This window comes from Bos grunniens, chromosome 29 (assembly GCF_055505025.1).
Source record: "Bos grunniens cultivar Pamir isolate PY7600 chromosome 29, Bosgru_T2T1.0, whole genome shotgun sequence".
Lineage (NCBI taxonomy): Eukaryota > Metazoa > Chordata > Mammalia > Artiodactyla > Bovidae > Bos > Bos grunniens.
The window spans coordinates 22,996,119-23,019,355 of record NC_141193.1 but is presented as its reverse complement, the minus strand read 5'-3'; the positions used below and the strand labels follow the sequence as shown (position 1 = coordinate 23,019,355).

General features: G+C 47.0%; 1 protein-coding gene across 36 annotated transcripts in view; it reads right to left on the bottom strand.

The window, feature by feature from the left end:
• Positions 1–3,911: 3,911 nt before the first annotated feature.
• SIAE (sialic acid acetylesterase) overlaps positions 3,912–23,237 on the bottom strand; it is a 37,781-nt gene continuing 18,455 nt past the window's right edge. For 10 of the 36 annotated variants that reach the window (XM_086383009.1, XM_086383013.1, XM_086383004.1 and 7 more), the window contains 6 exons: positions 18,558–18,696; positions 12,628–12,737; positions 11,751–11,884; positions 7,695–7,852; positions 6,528–6,720; positions 3,912–4,578 (listed from right to left, as the gene is read on the bottom strand). In XM_086383009.1, the coding sequence (XP_086239135.1) occupies positions 4,327–4,578; positions 6,528–6,720; positions 7,695–7,852; positions 11,751–11,884; positions 12,628–12,737; positions 18,558–18,577 (867 nt within the window). In that variant the 5' untranslated portion in view covers positions 18,578–18,696 and the 3' untranslated portion in view covers positions 3,912–4,326. Of the gene's footprint in view, positions 4,579–6,527; positions 6,721–7,319; positions 7,446–7,694; positions 7,914–11,750; positions 11,885–12,627; positions 12,738–12,825; positions 14,550–18,557; positions 18,697–23,237 lie in introns of all 36 variants that reach the window. The other 26 variants (XM_086382988.1, XM_086382989.1, XM_086383001.1 and 23 more) reach the window with 9 other exon arrangements.

The following is a 23,237-nucleotide window of genomic DNA, read 5'->3' as shown; positions in this document are numbered from 1 at the left end:
AGAACACTTATTTCTCCAGGGGTGATTATTCTTAAAACAGACACCACCTTCCAAAGGTACCAGATGAAGTTACATTCCTATAGGGTGAGGTTGTAGTGGGTTTTACTTAAGAAAAGAATTTATTTAGCCTAAGGTCTAACGTGATTAATATCAAAGGTTAATACTTATTTCTTCTATATATTCATTAATGTGTATAAGGAGCAAGAGATATGTAGCAGCAAATATTGGCTCAACAATGAAACCCTCCACAGGTATAATTGCTAACTAGCCCACTAATACTATACTAATAATTTTCTAACTTCTCAAAAGAATCTGTTTTTAGAAAGTTCAGAGCATCTTGTGCCTCTCACAGTTGGGAGGCTGTGAACAATCACATGTGGCCAGACAATCCTGTCAGACAGGCTAGAGAACCTTCAGAGGAGTTTGTAGGTTGAAACACTCCGGTCACGCCCAGGAATTATTATTAACTGGAACTCTAAGTTAACCCTTTTTCAGAGAGAGGTGGTGGGGGGCAGTCCCCCATAAAGTCAGAGGTGTAGGTGAGAGCACAAAGTAGTAAAGTAGGCAGACTCTGATTTTGGGGGTAGATGCTCGAGAATTTCCAGGGGGCCTCCTGAGGCTCGATCCCGCCTTTGCGTATGCCAGGCCTCCTTCCTCATGACCTTTGCCACGGGCAGAGTTCCTCACACAAGGCCCACTGTTCATCTTCTTCACATTTCACAGGAGGATCCAAAAAGTCATCTCTAGCCTTGTCTACATCCGCTTTGTGGCTCCACTGAATACATTGAAGCCACACAGTAACACAAATACACGATTGGTTCCATTCTCCGTAACAGACTCACCCCATCAGTTCATTAGTTGTGCAATAACTGCATTCTATATAACAGAATTTCCTGGACTCCACTTATAGCATTAAGGTAGAGGCTTACCCTATCACTGAAGCCCAGCCAGTTCACCTCCACCGTACCTGTGTGATGATTCACTGTCAACCAGTCAGGAACCAGGGCTGGCTGGAATGGAATGAACCAAAGGAGGCCAGAGGTAGAAGGATGGGGAAGGAGTGGAGGAACTGGATTGTCACTGTGCTACAATCCATACCCACTAACGGAGAACACGAACAGGGGGCCTGCATTTTATGGGACTGTATCTGGACAGTCGAGGGACGAATCAAATGCCGCCTTTAGAGCACATCACACTGGCCACCATAACGTATCAGATGCTAAAGTGACTAATATTGATTTTATGACTCTTAATTATGGTCTTACAAGTTTGTGTAACTTTTACAGTGCAAAAATACAATAAAATATGGATAATAGCAAATCGGGATAGAAAGAGCACTCAAAACTGCTGCATGTTTTTCATTTTTCTTATTTCTCTACATCAGATGCCAGAACCCATTTGTACTTAACACAGAAGTGGTATCTGCTGCTTTTATCACATAATCTGTATCTTTCCATTCTGTTACAGCCCAAGTTAATTACAAGTTCACAGTGAGCTTCATTTTAAGAAAGATATTAAAAAGTTCTTATAATTTAGTGCATGAAGTGAAGTGAAAGTCACTCAGTCGTGTCCAACTCTTTGCTACCCCACGGACTGTACGGTCCATGGAATTCTCTAGGCCAGAATACTGGAATGGGTAGCCTTTCCCTTCTCCAGGGGATCTTCCGAACCCAGGGATCGAACTCAGGTCTCCTACATTGCAGGTGGATTCTTTACCAACTGAGCCACAGGGAAGCCCATAAGTTAGTGCATGGTTTACTTTAATAAACATTCATTTGTAGCTTCCCTAGAAGTATTTTCAAACTACAAATCTCAGCTTTGTTAGTTGTTTTCAACTGTGGCAGTCAAGACCCACATATTTTAAAATTAAGTTCGAAGACAGAACATACTGGAATGCGTTGGATGCTGAAAGGTTGAATTCAACTATACTGTGTGTATAGGTGTTTATCTCCCACTCACACAGTACACGTGGGGATATGCGGAATGACACAAAGTGTTTTTACTATGAATCATTGTTTTAAATAACTTGAAAAATACTGTCCTAGCTATACACTTAAAAATTGTTTTCATCTATTAGATTATTAAAGATTTCTTAAGTTTGACAGTATTCAATGTCGGTGAGAATAGGGGGGAAATATGGGACTTTACCTTGGTGGAAATGTCAACTGTTGAACCCTTTGGAAGGGTTATGCTGTGGGTATTAAAATGTTAAACATATTTATTCTTAAACCTGTTAGTCCACATTAAGGACCCTAAGAGATTAAGTGCAGAACGATGTTGACATGTAACGGTTATCACAGTATTAGTTTAAAACCCTGTCTGTCTAGTCATGGCAAATTGGTTAAGTATGGGGCACCTACCAACTGAAGCAAATGAAATCTCTCTTCACTTTACCTAGGGAAATTATTTTGTTAGAATAAATAAAAAACACCAATTACTAAATAATATACAGTGTAGTGGTGTGTAAAACGTGACCCAAACAAACCAAGTGATGTTCACCAAAACACTGTGTCCAGATGATGAATTTGGGAGTGATTTTACGTCTTACACTCTTCTTTAGCACCCAAGTCTTCTACAGTGATCACAAATTTCATTTTCAAACAGTATTATTTTCATTTGGGAAATAACCTGAATTCCTACAGAATGTTTTAAATTAGTCAACCATTAAAAATAATTTTCACATGACTTTGCATGAAGATATCCGCTACCTAAACCTAACTAGTTATACGGTGTGCCCTAGGTTACTAGGAGTGAAGGGAACACAGGCCTAGAGCTCTTGGCTGTCTCTTGCTCCTTCCAGGTTAGAACAGCTACTGAGCGCCTGTATGTTGGGGGTACACAGTAGATTGATTTTTTTCTCAGGAGCTGGTGCAGGGTTCGTGGTTTCTGTGAGGTCAAATGAATCAGAGGCCACGGTGCAGGTATGAGGAGTTAATTGTACGCTAGAAGTCCTCAAAGGAGCCAAAGTTCTTTGCATGCTGCATAGCTGTTTTGGTTTTTGCTAACTAAAATCTTGGTACTGGGACTTCCCTGGTAGTCCAGGGGTTAAGACTGCACTGCCGGGGGCACGGGTTCAATCCTTGATTGGGGAATTAGGATTCTGCTTGCTGTGTGGCACAGCCAAAAAATTAAAAAATAAATAAAATTTTAAATAAAATCCTGGCACTAACAAAGCAACCCTGCTGTTCAGTTACACTAGGACCCCTTGGGGCAGGTGTGGCGAGTGATGCGTGGGCTTCTGTGCTTGTTTTTCACGTTAAGATAATGGGAACTACTCGCAGATAAATCTTGCTCCTTTCTCAGCTTCAAAGGACAATTTGCAAGCCTGTTCCAAACCCAGTTTTGTCTAGAGATCAATGTGTACCCATGACTCAGGATGTTACTTTATTTCCAGCTTCTTAATAGATGACAATTATCAAGTGCCTTCAGCTGTTTTTAATCAGCCAGTAAACACCGTTAGGATTCTCAATAGTATACACCAAAGCCCTCTTTCACATTTGTCCCATCTGGATTATTTTTCTAAATGCTTATCATGTAGCTTTACTTTCAGACTCTCTTTATTCTCCCATCTGGGTTATTTTTGTTAAACCTCTTACCTGTCAAGAGCCCAATAGCGCTATCTGCTCTCCCTGACCTCTGCAGTCACGTGGTTCCCGCACGGGCTGCTCCACCTTGCCCTCTCTTGCCGCCTCACAGCCATCCCTTCACACCTCCCAAAATCCCTGCGTGTGGTTGTGGTTTCTTTGTTTTAAACATTCACATTATCATTTAGACTGAAGGAACAGAATTGTTTTTGGCTTAGCACAAAACAGGGCCATCTTCACTTCTCTGAAAGACTTGTGTACCAGAAGAAACATGTCAGTTCCACATGAAAAACCGATGGGACGCTTAGAATGGAAACTCTACAGAAATTTGATAACCACTTGTCAGATTTTATTAAAAAACAAACACGTAAATGCTAGTCAGCCTCCACGGCCTTGAAATCTCTTCCAATCCTGAGTTTCCACAGTCTAGAGGTAACACAAAAGTGTTAAAGACTGTTCATTCCAAATAATGAAGGAAGTGAATCACACAGGCTCAACTTGTTTGTAGTTGGTAATTAGTCTACTATGGATACCTGGCCTGGCTGAGGACAGAAGGCAAGCGTTCCATTCGCCTACCAGCCCTGGCATCTCAGAATATGAAAACAGCCATGTGCTAGCCGGGTGCTCTCAATGAGGCAGTTTGATTAATTTCCATTAAAAATCAGTAGTCATTTAAACTCCTAAATGCCCAAATCTAAAGGATCCACATTTGTGTCTGAGACGTGATTACACTGCTGTAAAATCATTTAGCAGTCCTGCTGTGATAGCCAGGGCTCGGGTTTGTAATGGGAGCAATAAAGGGAGGAGCTGGCAGGGTACTGGTCAGGTGGTACAGGGGACACTGCTTATATTCACAAGGCCATGGGGTCCAGGCATACCGAAGAGCAGCTGGGGTGTCATGGCAAGACGTGATGTTCAGGGCCAGGGTCTGGGTGGAGAAGGTGTCCATGGGAGCTGGAAGCCACTTGCACTGGTGGTCACTGCAACATGAGACCTAAACAGGAGAGTCACGAACAGGAATGGTTAGGATAGTTGGGAGGATGTGCCAAGAGATGGGCCTGCTCTGCAGACAGACGGAAGGGCGAGAAGGGGCTGCTCTTGGCCAAGGGACGTGTTTTCTACAATAACCAGGACAAATTGGGTCTGGTTATCACAGCCACAGATCGATAATAAAAGTTCACAAGATAAATAGCTGAGATCAAGAAATAAAACAGCAAATTACTGAGAGAGATAAGACAGCATGGAGACATGAAGCACTTAGGAAAGGCTCCCCTGAACAATCTTCCTGTGGTCCTCCCACCAATCAGGCAGGAATCTGGGTGAGCAGATTCCTTAGTGGAATCTGGGCTGCTCTCTGGCTCCCAGTGGAGCTCGGAGAAGAGGAAGGGGCACACGGAACTGTGGATGGTAAACTATTCTCAAGTCAGAAAGCGATTCTGGTGAAGGGAGTGTTAAAATAGCCAGTTTCCAAAGGTTCAAATCTGTCCTGGCCCCAACTCCGACTCCAGGGCCAGGCAGTGGGCATATTGCCAGCAGCTGACTACAGAGGGGAAATCAGTGCCAAGATTCCAGGGCGCTGGGACTCACCTAAAACCCAGCATCCAGGGAAGCTAAGTGGAGTTCGGTGCTAAGTAAGCACCTGAGGCAGGGGGATTCCAGAGGAGGAACAGTCCCATGATCTCTTGTGTAATTACAGTTTATCTTCTACATTCTTTCAGTGTCCCTCCAATGCCCTCTTTTCACTCACCACCCCCCAACGCCTAAGGGCCTCAGGACTCCCAAAGACACTCATTTAACTATTCCACCTGGGGATGCCTCCAGCCACCACCTTGGCCTTGTTGATGTTGTAGAGTTGCTCGGTTGTGTTCGACTCTTTGTGACCCAATGGACTGTAGGCCACCAGGCTCCTCTGTCCGTGGGATTTCCCAGACTAGAATACTGGAAGTGGGTTGCCATTTCCTTCTCTTGGGGATCAGAATCCCCGACCTAGGGATTCAACCCTGCATCAGCAGGTGGACTCTTTACCACCAAGCCACCAGGGAAGCCTCAACCTAGGAGACTCCTAAATAAGCTGTTTCACCAACAGCCCCAGTTCTGCAGTGAAATGATCCTCACCAGGTATTAGAAGCAAGTACAGAGTTCCATCACTGTGAAAGTGAAAGTCGCCCACCACGTCTGACTCTTTGCGACCCCACAGACTACAGTCCATGGAATTCTCCAGGCCAGAATACTGGAGTGGGTAGCGTTTCCCCTCTCCAAGGGATCTTCCCAAGCCAGGGATGGATCCCAGGTCTCCCACACTGCAGGTGGATTCTTTACCAGCTGAGCTACCAGGGAAGCCCATTACAGTAATTCAAACTAAGCTGCAAATCACCACACTTAAATCTCTCAAAGGAGAGATTAAACTCAAAAGAAAATCAGAATTTAGGATAGTGTGACAAAAAAAGATGTCCAAGGATGAGGGAAATATTCTGCAGCCAGGATCCTTTCCTTTCAAATAGGTACCCACAAATAATGCTACCTGTCCTGGGCAGAAATGGCTGCTCTGGGAGGGAAAATACAAATGGAATATCTTTTTAATATGGACTCTTAATTTGTTAATTAATTTTAATAATTTTTTATTTTTAATTACTTGTTTAATTAACTAATTTGATTTATTTTATAAATTGTAAACAAAATTATATATTTTTATAAAATAAAAATAGATTTATAACATTTATATATTTTTTTATTTAATATTGATTTAATTTTTAAATTAGCTTTTGTCTCATCAAAATTGCCTCTAAGCGAATGAATCAAGAACTGCTTACTTGTCACTCTGAGATAAACCTAGCCCCTGACCAACCAAGACCTGCCTCGTATATAATTAGAGATGAGCCTCGGTGTGGAGGAAATCCTGATCCCCACGCAGGATGAACCCCTATTGTTTTCTGCAGCTCTCACCTCAAATATCTTGTCGTCATGCCTCTGCACCTTGATTGGCTGGGAATATGTGAGGTTGAGCAGCCCGGTGTCGGCCAGGAGTTCTATCTTCTGAGGCAGTGGTCCTTGAAAGATCAACTTCTCCCCGTAAGCCAAGGCACGGGCCCCCAGGTGCAGCCTGTAGGCCACCGTCTGCTTATCTCGAGGGTGAATGCTACAGGACGAAGAACAGGGAGAGAACTTAGGGTTTGGGCTCAACAATAGTCATATTTAAAAAAAAAAGAAATCTTATATAAAGAACCCTTTAAGAAAGTGAGACTGAATCTAATAGCCAGTGACCCGGGGCTAGTCAGCCTAAGAGAAATGGTGAATTGTAACCACAGACGGGTCTTCTATGCGTCAACAACCCTGAAATAATCTACGGCTTGGAAGGAAGTAATGAGGGAAGAGGAGGAGGGAGGGAGGGCAGACTTTGGAGCTAACCTAGAAGAGAGAGCTGTCGTAAGACTGTTGCAAGCACTCAACGTTCTCAAAGTGTTTCATCTGAATCAGGTTTTCACTACTCGGCCCCCTCCAGGTTTTATGTGTTCACTCAACAAACATTCCTTCATTCAATAAACAAATATTCATTCAGGCTCCTGCTGTAATCGGGACACTCTGCACTGGGCCCCAGGTCACACTGCCATTCCCTCGTATCCTAGTAGGCGGTAGTCATCAGGGCTGTTCACCAACGTCCCGCTGGTCCTCCTCTGAGTATGGGGTAGAATTCCACTTCCCGCTCTCACTAAAAATAGACATGGCCATGGGACTTGCCGTGGCCAGTGCAATGTGAGCAGAAGAGACTTGTGTTGCTTCAGGTGGAAGCCTCCAGCTGCGAATATGAGACTGTCAGGCAGCTGTGGAAGCACAGATCCCCCCGGAGCCTCTGTCACTCTGGATCTGTGAATGACAACGACAGCAAAGCCCGTCCCTTCTTTGGACATGGGAGTGTCAACACAAAATAAGGTTCGGTGGCATCACGGCCCTGGGGTGGGGAGGGGTGTTAGTTACTGTAGCACATCCAGGGTGTGAATGATGGATAAATCATGCTTCTAGGGTCCATTCCTTAGGCCCGCTCACAAGTGAACATCAAGAGAAGGCCACAGAAAACACGTATTACTGTTCAAGCAAAGCCCGAGAAGCACCCACCTGCCAAAAGGTGAGTTCCTATCACAGAGATCCACGGCAGCAGCCATGAAGGTGTTGGGCATCCTTTGGTTGGGGACGTAGCCAAAGTCGGCTGTCTGATGCCAACGGATCTGGGGAAGTCCATCATGCAGGGCTTCACCAGACAAATAGGAAGATAACTAGAAAGTAGACACTGTGCATCAGAACTTCACTGCGTCAGAAACCTACACTTCAAAACAGCTAGAAAAACATTAAGAAAAAAAATTTTTTAAAGAAACCGACACTGGAGTCTTTCACAAGCAGACCCTGCTTCTGCTTCACTCACTCGCCCACGGGCCGATCCAACACGTTCTTACTGAGTCTCTCACCCTCCTGGTTGAACCACTCATCCCACAAGCTGTGGTAGAACTCCACCCTCCAGCCCCCTCCTCGCAGCAAGACCTGGAGTCTATTTCTCCTTGCAATGAACTTGGGCTAAGCCTGTGATATGCTCTGACAAACAGCATGCAGCCGAGGTGATGGTGAGCAGCTACTGAGTCTCTGCCTCAGGAGTGCTTGCCTCCTGGTTTCGTCTCCTCAGAGCCCTGAGATGGCCACGGAACAAAAGTGCGGCTGCCCTGCTGAAGAAACGTGGAGACAGCGGCCTTGGGGACCAGAAGGCCACGAGGAGAGAGGCGTTCATGTCCCAGCCTTCCCAGCTGAGGGTCCAGTCACGTGAATTCTGGGTCCTTCAGTTCCGGCTGCAGGCACACAAGCAAGCCTGGCTAATGTCCCAGGGCAGAAATGAGCCGCTCCGGGGGACCACCTCTCCCTGCCTGGCCAACCCATGGAATGAGGAGCAAACACAGTGGCTGCTGTTGTCAGCCCCAAAGTTCTGAGGTCGTCTGTTACAAGGCAGTAGGTCACTGACCTATTGTACATCTGTGTACAACACAGGCCAAAGCTCTGTAGGGAAGTGGAGAGGACCCTCCCCTTCTTGCTAAGTCGTGTCTGACTCTTTGCAACCCCATGGACTGCAGCATACCAGGCTCCTCTGTCCTCCACTATCTCCCAGAGTTTGGTCAAATTCATGTCCATTGAGTCAGTGATGCTTTCTAACCATCTCATCCTCTATCGCCCCCTTCTCCTTTTGCCTTCAATCTTTTCCAGCATCAGGGTCTTTCCAAAGAGCCGGCTCTTCACATCAGGTGGCCAAAGTATTGGAGCTTCAGCTTCAGCATCTACCCCTGAGCACATAGCAGACTTCATCAAAGACCCCAGTCCTTCACACGTTCCAGCAGCCATGCCCTGCTGCCACCTGGTCGTGAGGTTTCTCCCACTGAAAGAAAGTACATTTTCCCCACCACTGGTTCTTATTAAACTCTCCTATGCAAATCAGCCTTAACACATGAAGTGATAAAAGGTGGTGGAGCTTCGCAACGAAATGTCATGAAAACTAGAAAATGGCAATAAAAAGACCCACTGAGTAACCCTGCTGCTTCCCACACAACACCCAAGAGAGAAGGCTGAAAATGGGGCCATGTGCGCCAACGGGCGCCATGATGCAGATCCCTGCAGGAACCCCCTGGAAGAGTCTAGGGGGAGTTCCAGCCTGAAGTGCTGAGGGGAAAATGCTACCAAGAGCCACTCAAGCCAAGGAAGTCGTTTCAAAATGGCAGTTGGCTGAGAATCCCTGCAGTCATTCCCCACTACTTCATCAGCTGTACTACTACAGATTGACCACATGGGGGCAGCAGCAGACTCTACACCCACAGGAAATTCCTGTGTTTTTCCCCTGAGATATAAAGCAGGCCACTTGCAGTGATTAGGAGAAACACTGCTGCTAAAGAAGGCATGTCACAGCCACAGAATATAAAAGTGGCTACATTTGCAGGATTCTACAATAGCATCTGTGTTTTGTAGTCTGGTTCACTGTTTCTCCAAAATCCTTCTGAAAAAGCATATACTCCCTCGAGACTGGTAGTCATGTCCAGACGTGAGAGATGGACTATAAAGAAGGCTGGGTGCCGAAGAACTGATGCTTTTGAACTCTGGTGCTGGAAGAGATTCTTGAGAGCCCCTTAGACTGCAAGAAGATCAAACCAGGCAACCCTGTAGAAATCAACCCTGAATATTTACTGGAAGGACTGATGCTAAAGCTGAAGCTCCAATACTCTGGCCACATGATGCGAAGAACTGACTCATTAGAAAAGATCCTGATGCTGGGAAAGATTGAGAGCAGGAGGAGAAGAGAGCGACAGAGAATGAGATGCTGCTGCTGCTGCTAAGTTGCTTCAGTCGTGTCCGACTCTGTGCGACCCCATAGACGGCAGCCCACCAGGCTCCCCCGTCCCTGGGATTCTCCAGGCAAGAACACTGGAGTGGGTTGCCATTGCCTTCTCCAAGGATGAGATGGTTGGATTGCATAACCAACTCAATGGACCTGAATTTGAGCAAACTCCGGGAGATAGTGGAGGACAGAGGGGCCTGGCATGCTGCAGTCCATGTGGTCACAAAGAGTCAGACACAACTTAGCAACTGAACAACAATAATAGGGTCTCCAGTACTGAACTCCGGCTCCTCTCTCTCCCCATGCCTCAGATCACACATCAGTATTAAACTCGCAGACACGTGGATGTAGCCCTGCCCTCTTCACAGAGCTCGCGTCCCCATCTAACTGCGTGCTCCAGTTACTGCCACCATGGTTTCACATGCAGCCCTTTCAGCCAATTCATCTTCCTTTACAGACCAACTGCCCCTCCAGATTTTCCGACTTCTCTCATTTATAATAAACACAGGCATTTTCTCACTTGTGCCAAGCTTTACATGGACTAGCTCATTTAATACTTAAAATAACAAAGAGGTTCGATGTCTTATTTGAAATCACACAGCTAAGGAAGTGCCAGAGCTGAGATTCAAATCCCCAGACTACGCTCGGAACCATTAAACTGTTGTATTTGACAGTTCCCTTTGAAGTTAAACATTTACAGTCCCAGTTTTTCACAAGCAACCAACATACTGTTGTTGATGATGATAAAGCTGGCGCCCGAGGCTAAGGCACTTCTACTAAACCAGGGGTAGAGGACAAGGAGCAGGTCTCTCTGCTTCCTGCTGTATATTTCTAGTAGCCCACACAGTTTGTGGCATATAATAAACACTTAAATGTATTTTTGGCCTAAGTTGATTGAAGTGACATTCCAATCACCATGTACACAGGCTGAGAGGCAAAAAAAAGTACCTCCAAGGACCAAATGTAGTTTCTACCAACAGTAATACAGAAGTGGTGACAGGCGTTGCTATTTTGAAAATAATGAGCAGAATATTCTCGTTCAAAGTCAAAACAAATGTTAAGAAAGGAGAAAGGAAATGATTGTAAAGTAATTGTAAGTGGAAAGCAGGTCTATAAAAATCTTTTATCCAAAAAAAGCCCTATGAACTAGGACAGAGGAGAGGAACGGGGTGGGGGAGGCAAGCGGGGGTTGGTGAGAGGGAAGTATCTGTGGGCTACCAGAGGCGGACGCCTACAGACAGGGGTGTCCAGCTCAAATACTAACGCCTGTTTCGTGTCTATGTTGTGAGGCGGATCTTGTTTATGTCACACCTTACTTGTTTAATTCCTATATTCCAGAAAAGTCAGAACTACTGCTCCGCTGGGACATCTTGGTCCTGGAGGGGTCGTGTGAACAGGCGAGGTGAAGCACTTAAGAACTTGGCTGTGTGCATGCTAACTTGCTTCAGTCGTGTCTGACTCTTGCGACCCCATGGACTGTTGCCCACCAGGCTCCTCTGTCCATGGGATTTCCCAGGTAAGAATACTAGAGTGGGTTGCCATTTCCTTCTCCAGGGGATCTTCCCGACCCAGGGATTGAACCAACATCTCCCGCATTGCAGGCGGATTCTTTACCACTGAGCCACCTGGGAAGCCCAAATACTGGTTACTTATTAATTTTTTTAAGATTTAATTGTCCTGTCAGTGAGCTGAGATGAACAGCAGGCAGGCTATGAGGGCAAAAAAAATAGAACATGGATTCCAGGGAAGAGGTTTCAGCAGCATCTCCCCCACCAAAGCCCACAAACCCTCTTCCTTTCGGCACCTACCTGGACAAATCCGAATGGGAAGAGGCGCTCTGTCTGCCCCTGGGAGCCATCGTGGAAGGTCTGGCGCCAGTCGTCAATGAGCAGAGGGAATGTACAATTGTACAGGTCCCTGTTAAAGTTTACATTGGACTCCCCTGAAAACAGTCCAAACTGTGAGAGGGAGTTGGGGTAGACGCAAGATGACCCCACATTGCTCCCTAGCCTCCATCCTGAGGTCTCGCTGGACTGGCCTCAGGTTTGCTGTGGCTGATGGGCCATCAGCAAACACGACTGCAAGAGCAGATCGGCTCTGGAGTTTGTTCTCTCCTGACACACTTGGAAGCCTGACACTGCCATGTAAATGATAAATAAGGCTGAACTAGCTTGCTGAAGATCTTCCGTGGTGGCTCAGTCAGTAAAGAATCCACCTGCAACGCAGGAGACCAGAGTTCAATCCCTGAGTCGGGAAGATGCCCTGGAGGAGGAAACGGCAACCCACTCCAGTATTCTTGCCTGGAGAATCCCATGGACAGAGGCTGGTGAGCAACAGTCCATGGAGTCACAAGGAGCCGGACACAACCGAGCAATAAACCATCACTATCACGGCTTGTTGAAGGACGAGAGGCCACGTGAGAACCAGGAGCCCCAGTCAACAGACATGAGGTAGAGGCCATCCTAGGTCATCCAGCCACCAGACAACCTGCCAGGCTGCCAAAGATGCATACGAGAGCCCAGCAGAAATGAGCCAAAGCAGCCCCGACAGAAACACTACCGGGCTAACTCAAATAAGAGTGAGCCAAATAAAAGTACAATGGCTTGAAGTCACTGAGCCCCAGGGAGGCTTGTTATGTGGCAACAGCTAACTGACACAATGGAAAACCAGAAACTGAACACTCACCCTGGTACCATATCACCCCCTTCAGTGTCATGTTACGGAGTGGATGGATCATGGCGTTCCAGAGAACAGAGTGCGCGCTCGGACCGATTTTAAGGTCGGATGGCATGGACCTAAAGTGAGGAAGACACACGAGCATCAGGAGAGAGCCAGGGACCGATCCCATGATAAGCCCTGAGCCAGGCACCTATCCAGCTTCACCTGGGGGCAAACCCCTGACGAAAGCAGCTCAGAGTCCAATTCAACCACTCTGTTTCCACGAAAACGTGTGTCAGTCGGCTGTCTGTGAGTTCAGTGGCACCGTCGCTGGTTTCATCTAGTGACTGAGACCAGGGGCGGGGGCAGGGGGAGGAGCGGGCAGGTGTTAATGAGTCTATCACACAGGCAAAAAGTTTACTTAACCAGCACTCACTGAATGGCACTGAGGCTAAGTTCTTTGCTTTTATAAGCAATGCCACAATTATCTTCCTGAGAGCTGAATCATTACACACAGTCTTCATTATTTCTTTAAGCTAAATTCCCAGAAATGAGATGGCCAGGTCAGAAGGCACGTTTTCTGATGACTTGGAACGTGGCCCTAAGTTGTCTCTGTGGAATACCTGTGTGGATTTCTCTTGGAGCAGCTGTGTGCGAGAACCCCATGGCCCTTTGGTATTGTCCCTGCCATGCCCCCTGAGGTGTGGGAAGCCTGGCTTTAGATTCTTCCACCTCTACTGAGAGTAAGTCTTTCTGTTCCAAAGCAGGATGACTTCACTCCCCAGCAGGCAGGCCTTTACCCAAGACACACCAAGAGCTCAAATCCATGCTCTTGCCAGAACTGATGAGACAAGTTCTGTGAAGGCAGCTCACACAGTATCCATCTCTATGGCAACATTAGTGTCAAGAAGTTATCGACTAGCCTCTTCTCTGCTTCTTCCCGACTCACTGTTATTCCTGATCCAGCTTTTCCTGAATGTGCTTTCACCATCAGTCTTCCAATACCGCTTTCTGATGACATGGATACCGTGTTCTTCCAAACTGTTAGATTGGGTTTATTCTCACAGCGGTTAAGAGCACAGACACTGACACCAGACTTCACCACTTACTAGTCGTGTTCCCAAGCAAGTCACCAAACCTCTCTCCCAATCAGCCCCTTTCTCCTCATGTGTTAATAGTACCCATATTTCAAAAGAATGTTGCATTAAATGAGTCAATATTATATAAAGTGCTCGTGACAGTATGTGGCATTTAGAAAGCTTCTATTGAGTATTAACTTATCCCTACTGATAGTTAGGGAGTTTGGGATGGACATATACACACTGCTGTATTTAAAATGGATAACCAACAAAGTATAGCACACGGAACTCGGCTCAATGTTACGAAGCAGCCTGGACAGGAGGGGAGTTTGGGGGAGAACGGGTACACGTATACTGAGTCCCTTTTCTATCTACCTGAAACCATCACAACATTATCTGTTAACTGGCTATATCCCAATACAAAAAGTTAAAAATATCTGATTAAAAAATAAATTAAAAAAAATATATTAGCTATCCCTATTATTAAGGAAATGGGTCATAATTACTTCTTGACATATTGTCAAATGATTGTGGTCATGATGACAGTGAAAATAACATCTGAATAAGTCACAGACATTTAACACATATTTGTACATTCAGCTCATACTTGACTTCCCCAAGGAGACTATGATCCTGCTCTCTCACGGAATTTCCTGGCAGGCTTTCTCCTGGACCAGAGGACGCTTTCTTACCCTGACCTCGGGACCCCACAGGCTTCAAGGGACCTTCTAGACGACCAGGCTTCAATGGGCGTCCCACTCCACGAGGAGGACAGCAGCCCCACAGGATACCGCAGGGTGTCATACAGGAAACGCCCGAAAAGCCAGCACACTGCTGACATGTACGTGAAGTTGCCGTGGCCTAAGTTCTCTGTTCAGAGAAACAGATAGAGACAGTCAGGGGAAAAGTAGGTGGACACGGCCTGGAGCTCCTGGGCGGGCCTAGGTGAGAAGCTCGGGTGTTGGGTCAGGCCTTGCATTCCTTTCTAAGACTTTCCAAGTGCAGGAGAAGATGGAGAGGCAGCTGGCTGGCTAGCAGAAAGCCGAATATACATGTATATTCAGCCAGGCAAGGAGGCTTCCCCACCATGTGCAGGGCCCTAAGAACCTAGGAATATTGATACCTCTCTGCAACAGGTGAGGGGCAGAAAGGCTGCCGACCCCCAACCCTCCCCCCCACCTACATTCTTACCCAACATCCATCCCATCCCCACTTAGCTCTGTGGAAGGGGATAAGCAAGCACAGAGAATGTCGAGAAGACAGGTATATTTTTTCTGGGTGGTTTTATATCCAAGCTTATAGCCACATTAATGAAGACAAAAATAAACAAGTGATGGGGACTTTGGCCGAAAGGGAAAGCAACAGAAACCAAAACCAGCATTTCAGAGTTTGGCACCACTGAGCTCATTCGTCCATGTAGCCCAGGAACCAACACAGACCAGGAAGGGTGATTCCACATCGGAAGAACGGACAGGGGAACAGGCACACGTGCAACCGGTGGGACCAACCCAACCCAACCCAGCAGCCGTGAAAGAACCACGAGGCGTAAGTCACTGCCTTGGCGCTCGAAAGAGCCAAACAACACATTTCCGGCTCTCGAAACTTGGAAAGTGCGATGGCAGGTGTTGAAAATCAGTTTCAATCAATTAAAATGGATTGAGCCCCTACCAGGCACCAGGGACTTCTAGATGATTATGATACAGAAATGAAAAGGAAAAGGAAAGACAGGGAACCTTTCCTCAGAGGTCTTCTATCCTATAGAACGAGACACATTCAGCAAAGTCAAATATATTGCAAAATATGGTTTAGTGCTTTAAGAAGTACAAAGGTGTGTTAAGGGGTTCTAACAGCAAAATAAAGAATAGCAAACAAAAGACAGATGGTAACATGCCCAGGAAAGGCAGCTCCTTCCCTGTGCTCCGGTCCTGCTCTGTGCTTGGGGTTTCCCTCACCTCGCTAAACCATTAGGATTTCTGTGTTCTCGGCATCTGGGACCCAGTGCAGAGTCAGTGAATGTTTGCTGGCTGGTGTTGGGTGGCAGTGGTGGCTGGAATAAGGGTGGACTCACTGATGGGGAGGTAGAGGGAGAAGGTAATTAAGAGAAAAGGGAGGGAGGTGCAGAGACCTTCGGAGACAGGAATGCAGTAAGCAGAGCTAGCATTCTGGGCAAAAGAAACAATATGTACAGACACATGCAGAACTGGAAAGTTTCTCAAGTATTTGAGGAGAGTATCAATTACAATGGAGAAGGCAATGGCACCCCACTCCAGTACTCTTGCCTGGAAAATCCCATGGATGGAGGAGCCTGGGGAGCTGCAGTCCATGGGGTCGCTAAGAGTCAGACACGACTGAGTGACTTCACTTTCACTTTTCACTTTCATGCCTTGGAGAAGGCAATGGCAAAGGAGAATAGTGTAAGAGACAACTGGAGGGGAGGCTGGAGTAAAGAAAATGGAAAGCCACTTGGAAAGGCGTGGGAATGAGAATGTGTGTTGGGCAGCAAAGGTGTCTCCAGTCTAAGGCCTGGACCCTGTGAGTGAACCGTATGTGGCTAAACGGACATCATAGATGTTTCAACAGTAAGGACCTGAAGAGGGGGCGACTGTCCTCAACTATCCAGAAACGTCCAAGCTCAACACAAGAGTCTTTAAAATCAGAGACCGTGGGGACTTCCCTGGTAGTCCAGTGGTTGAGAATCTACCTTGCAATGCAGGGGACATGGGTTAGATCCCTGGGTTGGGAACTGAGATCCCACGTGCCACAGAGCAGCTAAGCCCATGAGCCACAAGTAGAGAAGCCTGTGTGCTGCAATGAATACCCAGCACAGCCAAAAAAAAAAAAAAGAGAGAGACCTTTCCCAACTGCAGTCAGAGATATGAGGACAGTAGAAGAGGCAGGAGAGACTTGAAATATGAGAGGGTCTTGACCTACCAGGCTCTTCCCCAGACACCTGCGTGGCCTCACCTCTGTCAAGTTATTACGGAAATGCTGCCTTTCTCAGGCGGGACCTCCATGTCCACTCTGAATTGGAAACCACCAGCCCACCCCAGCCCCAGCAGTACTGCCCCCTGCCCTGGATAAGTATTTTATGTAACTTATTTCTCAGCACGTACCACCATCTAACCTATCCCTTGATGTTCAAACATTTGAGTCTCTGAGTTCAGAGACTGAAAGGGAACCGACAGCAAGGTATAATACCTTATCCAATCTAACTGATTCCTGAGTTTTGGAGGACATGCAGGAAGAGTTCATAGACCAAAGGATTCATTAAAAACTTTTTACCCAAATCTATTCAGTTCCTGAGTTCTTAAAGGGAAAGTTCAGACAGCGTGACACTCAATAGTACAATACTTCATATATAACTTACTAATTTTCTTATTTATCTTCTGTACTCTCCCACTAGACTGTAAGCTCCATCCAGGAGACCAGGCATGCCTGCCTGCTTTATTCTCTGCTATCACCCCCCAGGACTTAGAATAGCGCCAAGCACACAAAAGGCACCCAGATATTTGCTGAATGAATTAATACTTGAAAATGTAGGAGTAACTGAGGTTACCAAGGTAAAGTATGTACAGGTGAAAAAAGGGACTGTAAAGAGCACAAGGGACCTCCCTTCAGGAGGAAGGGATTGGAGAAAGCCAAGAAACAGGCAGGGCGCAGACAGAGAGGGAGCACGAGGGAGAGGAAGCACCTCGCAGGCTCAGAGGGAAGCGCAGCTGCCAGGAGCAGCCGTCAGCAGAGCCGATGCCACGGGCTGTCCAGAGCGCATCAGAGAAGAACAGTAGAAACCTTGGGGGAACCGGTTGTTGACCTGGACACAGCAGCCAGATTATAAAGGGTTAAAGAGTGGGAACAACAGAGGACAAGATGGTTGGATGGCATCATGAACTCAATGGACATAAGTCTGAGCAAACTCTGGGAGATGGTGAAGGACAGGGAAGCCAGGCGTGCTGCAGTCCATGGGGTCACAAAGAGTCAGACGCAACCTAGTGAATGAACAACAACAACGAAGAGTACACACTTAGGAAGGCAGTGAAAAGAATGGAAAGATGTTCTAAGAAGGTTTAACAAAGCAAAGGAGAGAGGAGCGGTTCCAGGAGAAAGGGGTGTGTTCCTTACAGATAAGTGAAGCTCTGAGGGTGGGGACTGGGTCCTGATCACAGCTGCACCCTCGGGATCCAGAACAGAGACCAGCGCAGAGCAGCCTGGAGTAAAGGTTCCCTGCAGGCTGGACGGTAGGGTAAAAGGAGAGAGCCTGAGGGCTAAGAGGAGGCCCTGGAGAAGGTAAGAGCCCGAGTCAGAGACAGCCTTGAGGGAAATAGTCAGCTGTGTTCAGACACAGAAACGGAGGAAAAAAGGAGAGGAGAACATTGGGCACTGAGGAGATGCTGGCGGAGTTTGTGCTGAGTGGCTTCCAAGAGGCCGATGAAGCTGGAGGAAGCGCCATCTGCTCAGAGCAAGGGGGCAAATTCACTGTGGAGTCCTGGGAAGAAAGGCATGAAACAGGTACCATCAGAAAGTGTGTGGTGGTGATTCAGTTGCTCAGTCGTGTCTGACTCTTGGGACCCCATGGACTGTAGCCCATCAGTCTCCTCTGTCCATGGGATTTCCCAGCTAAGAATACTGGAGTGGGTTGTCATTTTCTACTCCAGGGAATCTTCCTGTCCCAGGGATGGAACCTGCATCTCCTACACTGCAAGCAGATCCTTTATCACTGAGCCACCAGGAACCAGGGCAGGGCAGGGGGGTCAATAAGAAATGAGTAAATGGATGGGCAAGCTCTGACAGACACAACAGAACCCAATTCAGGCTCACAGATGCCACACAGGGCGCCGAGCACTCACAGAGGAGCCGGCATGCACTCCAGCCATCACTTACTCGAGGTGGGCTTGGACCATCGCAGGTCAACCTTGGCGAGGTCCTCCAGCTCCTGCTGAGCCTGGGTGGAAGACACGGAGAGGATGCGGACAGACTGATAGGCAGCCGTGTTCGACAGCTCGCCTGTGGCGTTAAATACCTGGAAAAGAAGCAGGGACGTCATTTCCTACACCAACCAAGTAGACACTTGATGATGCTGCTGCCCCCTCATAGACGCTACCGCACCCACTCCCCGCCTGCAGTTCCTTCTGCGCCTTCAGAATACAGAAAACAAATGCATAATCGAAACCCACAATGGGCTGGTCCAGATTGCCTGGATCCATCTTGACCCTCAGACACCATGATAAGTCATATCCCCAAAGAAGGTGGGAACACCATGACATCTGCAATCTCAAGGACAAGTCTGTATTGGATGAGAGGAGCTGTGGATGGGTTTGGGCTAAAAAAGGTCAACACCTTGAAAGTAAAATACTTCTATTCAGGAAAAGTATCCAATAAAGCCATAGCATTATCTTCTTTAAAAAAAAAAATGGAGCCAAAAAGGCCATGGAGAGGTAGGTTTATGTAATCCATACCCCATAAGGACTTCCCTGGTGGCTCAGACAGTAAAGCATCTGCCTACAATGCAGGAGACCCGGGTTTAATCCCTGGGTCAGGAAGATCTCCTGGAGAAGGGAATGGCAACCCACTCCAGTATTCTTGCCGCACCACCCCCCCACCCCCCAGCCAAAAAGCAGCTCAAAGAAATATTTTTGGCTTCCCTGGTGGCTCAGACGATAAAGCGTCTGCCTGCAGTGCAGGAGACCCAGGTTCAATCCCTGGGTTGGGAAGATTCCCTGGAGAAGGAAGTGGCAACCCACTCCAGTACTCTTGCCTGGAAAATTCCATGGACTGAGGAGCCTGGTAGGCTACAGTCCATGGGGTCGTAAAGAGTCTGGACATGACTGAGCGACTTCACTTTCACTTTTCACTTTCTTTCATACCCCATAAGAGATGCGTTGGAGAAGGATATGGCAACCCACTCCAGTACTCTTGCCTGGAGAATCACATGGACGGAGGAGCCTGTTGGGCTACAGTCCATGGGGTCGCAAAGAGTCGGACACGACTGAGCAACTTCACTTTCAAGAGATGTGTATTAAAAAGAAACACAATTGAGAAACGATTGTTGAACTCCTGAAACATCCTGAAATCAGCCTCAAAATGCTTATCTTCTCATCTCAGTCCTGGAAAATCGTCCAAGAAAACCACAGGAGGCCCAGAAGTTTGGAAGGCGGGGTCCAGGGTGATTGCTGAGATCAGTCCCAAGAAACCAGACAAAGAGAAGGGTCTATCCAAGGGCACATAACTTTTTCCCAAACCACTGTATGAAACCTCACCAGTTGCCAAGAACGTGACAGGACTGGCTTAGGGTTCCTCTGGACATGAATATGTGTGCTACACCTAATACATCAAGCATCTTTCCTCTCAGGGCTCACACATAAGTGCTATTTCCTTCGATCCTGATGTTGAGTAGGCATGTTTTTCTTTATTAAAAAAAAAAAAATGGGGTGGAGGAGGATGAACTGAGAGAGCAGCATTTACACTACCATATGTAAAATAGATATCTGGTGGGCAGCTGCTGTCCAGCATAGGGAGCTTAGCTCAGTGCTCTGTGATGGCCGAGCTGGGTGGGATGGCAGGGGCAGGCTCAAAAGGGAGCGAATGTAAGTATACTTATAGGTGATTCTCCTTGTTGAACAACAGAAACCAACACAACCTTGTAAAGCAATTATCCTCCAATTAAACATGTTTTAAAAACTAAAAAAGACTGTGTCATAAAAATATTGTTTTGCTTTTTAATGAGTGTTTGTTTTTTCTAGTCTCCTCTCCACCCCTCTGGACAGTCTGGTCGTCCCAAAACAAAAGCCTAACAGGAGCTTCAAGAAGGCCAGTTATCATTGGCCTCAGGGAACCAGAGCTCCAGCTGAGACAAGACTGTGGAGGCTGCAGGAGGCTGGGCCGCTCTCCATTGGTCCCTGGCCACAGGGTGTGCAGCTGGCTCGCCTTCCCTCCCACCCACCGCAGAGAATACAGCTGGCCCTGCGGCCCACCAGGCAGGAGCAGCCGCAGTGCCCCCACAGAGCACGTCATTGAGATGCGCTGCCCCTGGAATCGCCTTTTGACTTGCCACTGAGCCTGCTGTGGCCAATAAGCCGGCCAGATGCAAAGGCAATGGCCCTTTGGTCCCAGTGGGAGCCGCAGCTTGTGGCTGGGTGATGTGGCTCCAGGCTGCCAGGGTTACTGGGCTTCCACACATGGTCTCAGGAAAATTCCACAGGAAGTCCAGGCTTGCCCGTTCTGGATCTTGCCTGGCAAGTTTCATGCAGAATAAACATTGAAGACGAAGAACAGGCTAATGCACTCAGTATATTTTGGCAGGGAAGTTATTTTTCAGCGGCAAGTACCTGTAAAAAGTCACCTCCCTTGAAATTCAGTTCAGCACCGAGTGCTAAGGATCGTATGCTGCTTCCATGGAAACGGAGGATGAAACTGCTTTCGCTCCCTCCACCCACACCAGCTTCTGCACCGACTGGGAACTCCAGGGCCAGCTCGGGAGGTGGCGCGGTGACCCGTTGCTAACACTCCAGAGTATGGCAAGGCCAAATGAACTGGGGGAGGGGGTGGCATCGTCCTCTATTGTTACCAGCACACGCGGAACTGAATCCAAAGCACTGGCTGGAAAACTTCCATTTTCAAACTCACATGTGTGCAGTATTTCAATCCAAAACTCAAAAGCCACAGAAAGTGTTAGCAAAAAATGGGGGTGGGGAGAATTCTTGCTGGACCTGATGACAACTACTTCTGAAATGGGAATCCTTTCCCAGAATCACCAAGCCTTTAAAAAAAAAAAGAGAGAAACTTTGTATTTTATATTGGGGTATAGCTGATTAAGGAACAATGTTGTGAGAGCTTCAGGTGAACAGAGGGCAAAGGGACGCAGCCATACATATACATGTATCCATTCTCCCCCAGACTCCTCTCCCATCCAGGCAGCCTCATAACACTGAGCAGAGAGTTCCCTGTGCTTACAGTAGGTCTCACCAAGCCATTTTTGATGGAAGCATTTCCTCGGGGATATTGGCAGCAAACTTAGGAATAAAGAGATTTCAGGAAGATTTTCATTTAAATGACACTTGGTTTCCCTGCTGATGAAAGGGGAAGCCTTCCTCCATCTGCTGAGATCAAATTTCATCTCATCAAACACCTCGGTGTAATTATTTTCCTACCAAGTATTGAAATGAGGATGTAAATGAAGACCAAGGTATTTGAAGTCATTAAGGCTGCAGCGATGGGGAGAGCCCTCCACCTCTCTGGGGACCCACGGTTCACCATCAAAGCAGCTGCTCGCCAGTGTTCATTTTGTAACCTTTACACCACATTCTTGAATTAATGAAGAAACGTCAAGAATCTATTTCCTCAGAGAGTCGTAGTGTGGGGTCTGCACAGGCGAGCAAGGCACGTGTGTGGGGGCGGGGCGGGGGTGGTGTTCAGTCACTCAGTTGTGTCCGAAGGACAGTGACGGACTGTGTAATTATCGTGTATAATAATAGTTTACAAAATAATGTCAGCTTTTGAAGTGAGGGCGTTAGTCACTCAGTCATGTCTAACTCTTTGCGACCACGTGGACTGGTAGACCACACCAGGTTCCCCTGTCCCTGGGATTTCCTAGGCAAGAATACTGGAGTGGGTTGTTATTCCCTTCTCCAGGAGATCTTTCCGACCCAGGGATTGAATCCGTGTCTCCTACATTGGCAGGCGGGCTCTTCACCACGGAGCCACAAGGGAAGCGCCACTTTACCTTCGACCACATTACAATATGGCAGATTGAAAGTTGAGAGAATAACTATAAATAAGCCAGTCATCATACCTCCCGGGAATCTTTTATTGTACTATGGCGCCAGCCCTTCTCTTCTGGATTTTAATTGCCCGATTGGTAAAGCAGGAATGTGGAGACTGCTGAGATATGGAAAACCGGGTTTCCCATCGAACACTGGCCATCTTCTTCTGAGCCTAACTAGAAATAGCCAAGTCTTAAGATGTACCCTGACTTAGAAGGTGACAGATGAGCATTTAGACTTTCCTCCATTTATAAACATCTCACTCGGTGTTATAAATAACACTCGATTTTAAAATTCCACTTTACCCTAACAACAAGATGGGCACACAATCTGCCATTTCCTTCATTTGACTGTGAAGAGTGGTTGGTTATAGTGGAAATTTTGTCTCCCCAGAAATGTCATATGGAGGGAGAGAAGGGGAAAGAGAGAGGCACTGTATGCACACGTGTGTGTGTGTGCGTGTGTGTGTGTGTGTGCGTGTGTGTGTGTGTGTTGGGAGTCTTCAGGGGTAGGGAGGAAAATGAATAAAGGAGGAGTCATGTCAAGCATCTTTATGATCCAAAAACAAAGTTCTACAGAGTGTTAAGAGACTAGAAAATTTGGCTTTTGGTACTGCCAGCACCTAAAACGCTGTCTTGCAGACTAAGCGCGTGATTCTAAAACAAACAAAATTAACACTTGGCTTTTTCAGATGGAATCTTTTTCTATTTTTCTGTATCTCAGAGCTTCTATAGCCTTAGTTCGATATAGAAGATGTTTAAGAGTAAATTCCAGGCAGAAAAAAAATGTGTTCAGTCTTAAC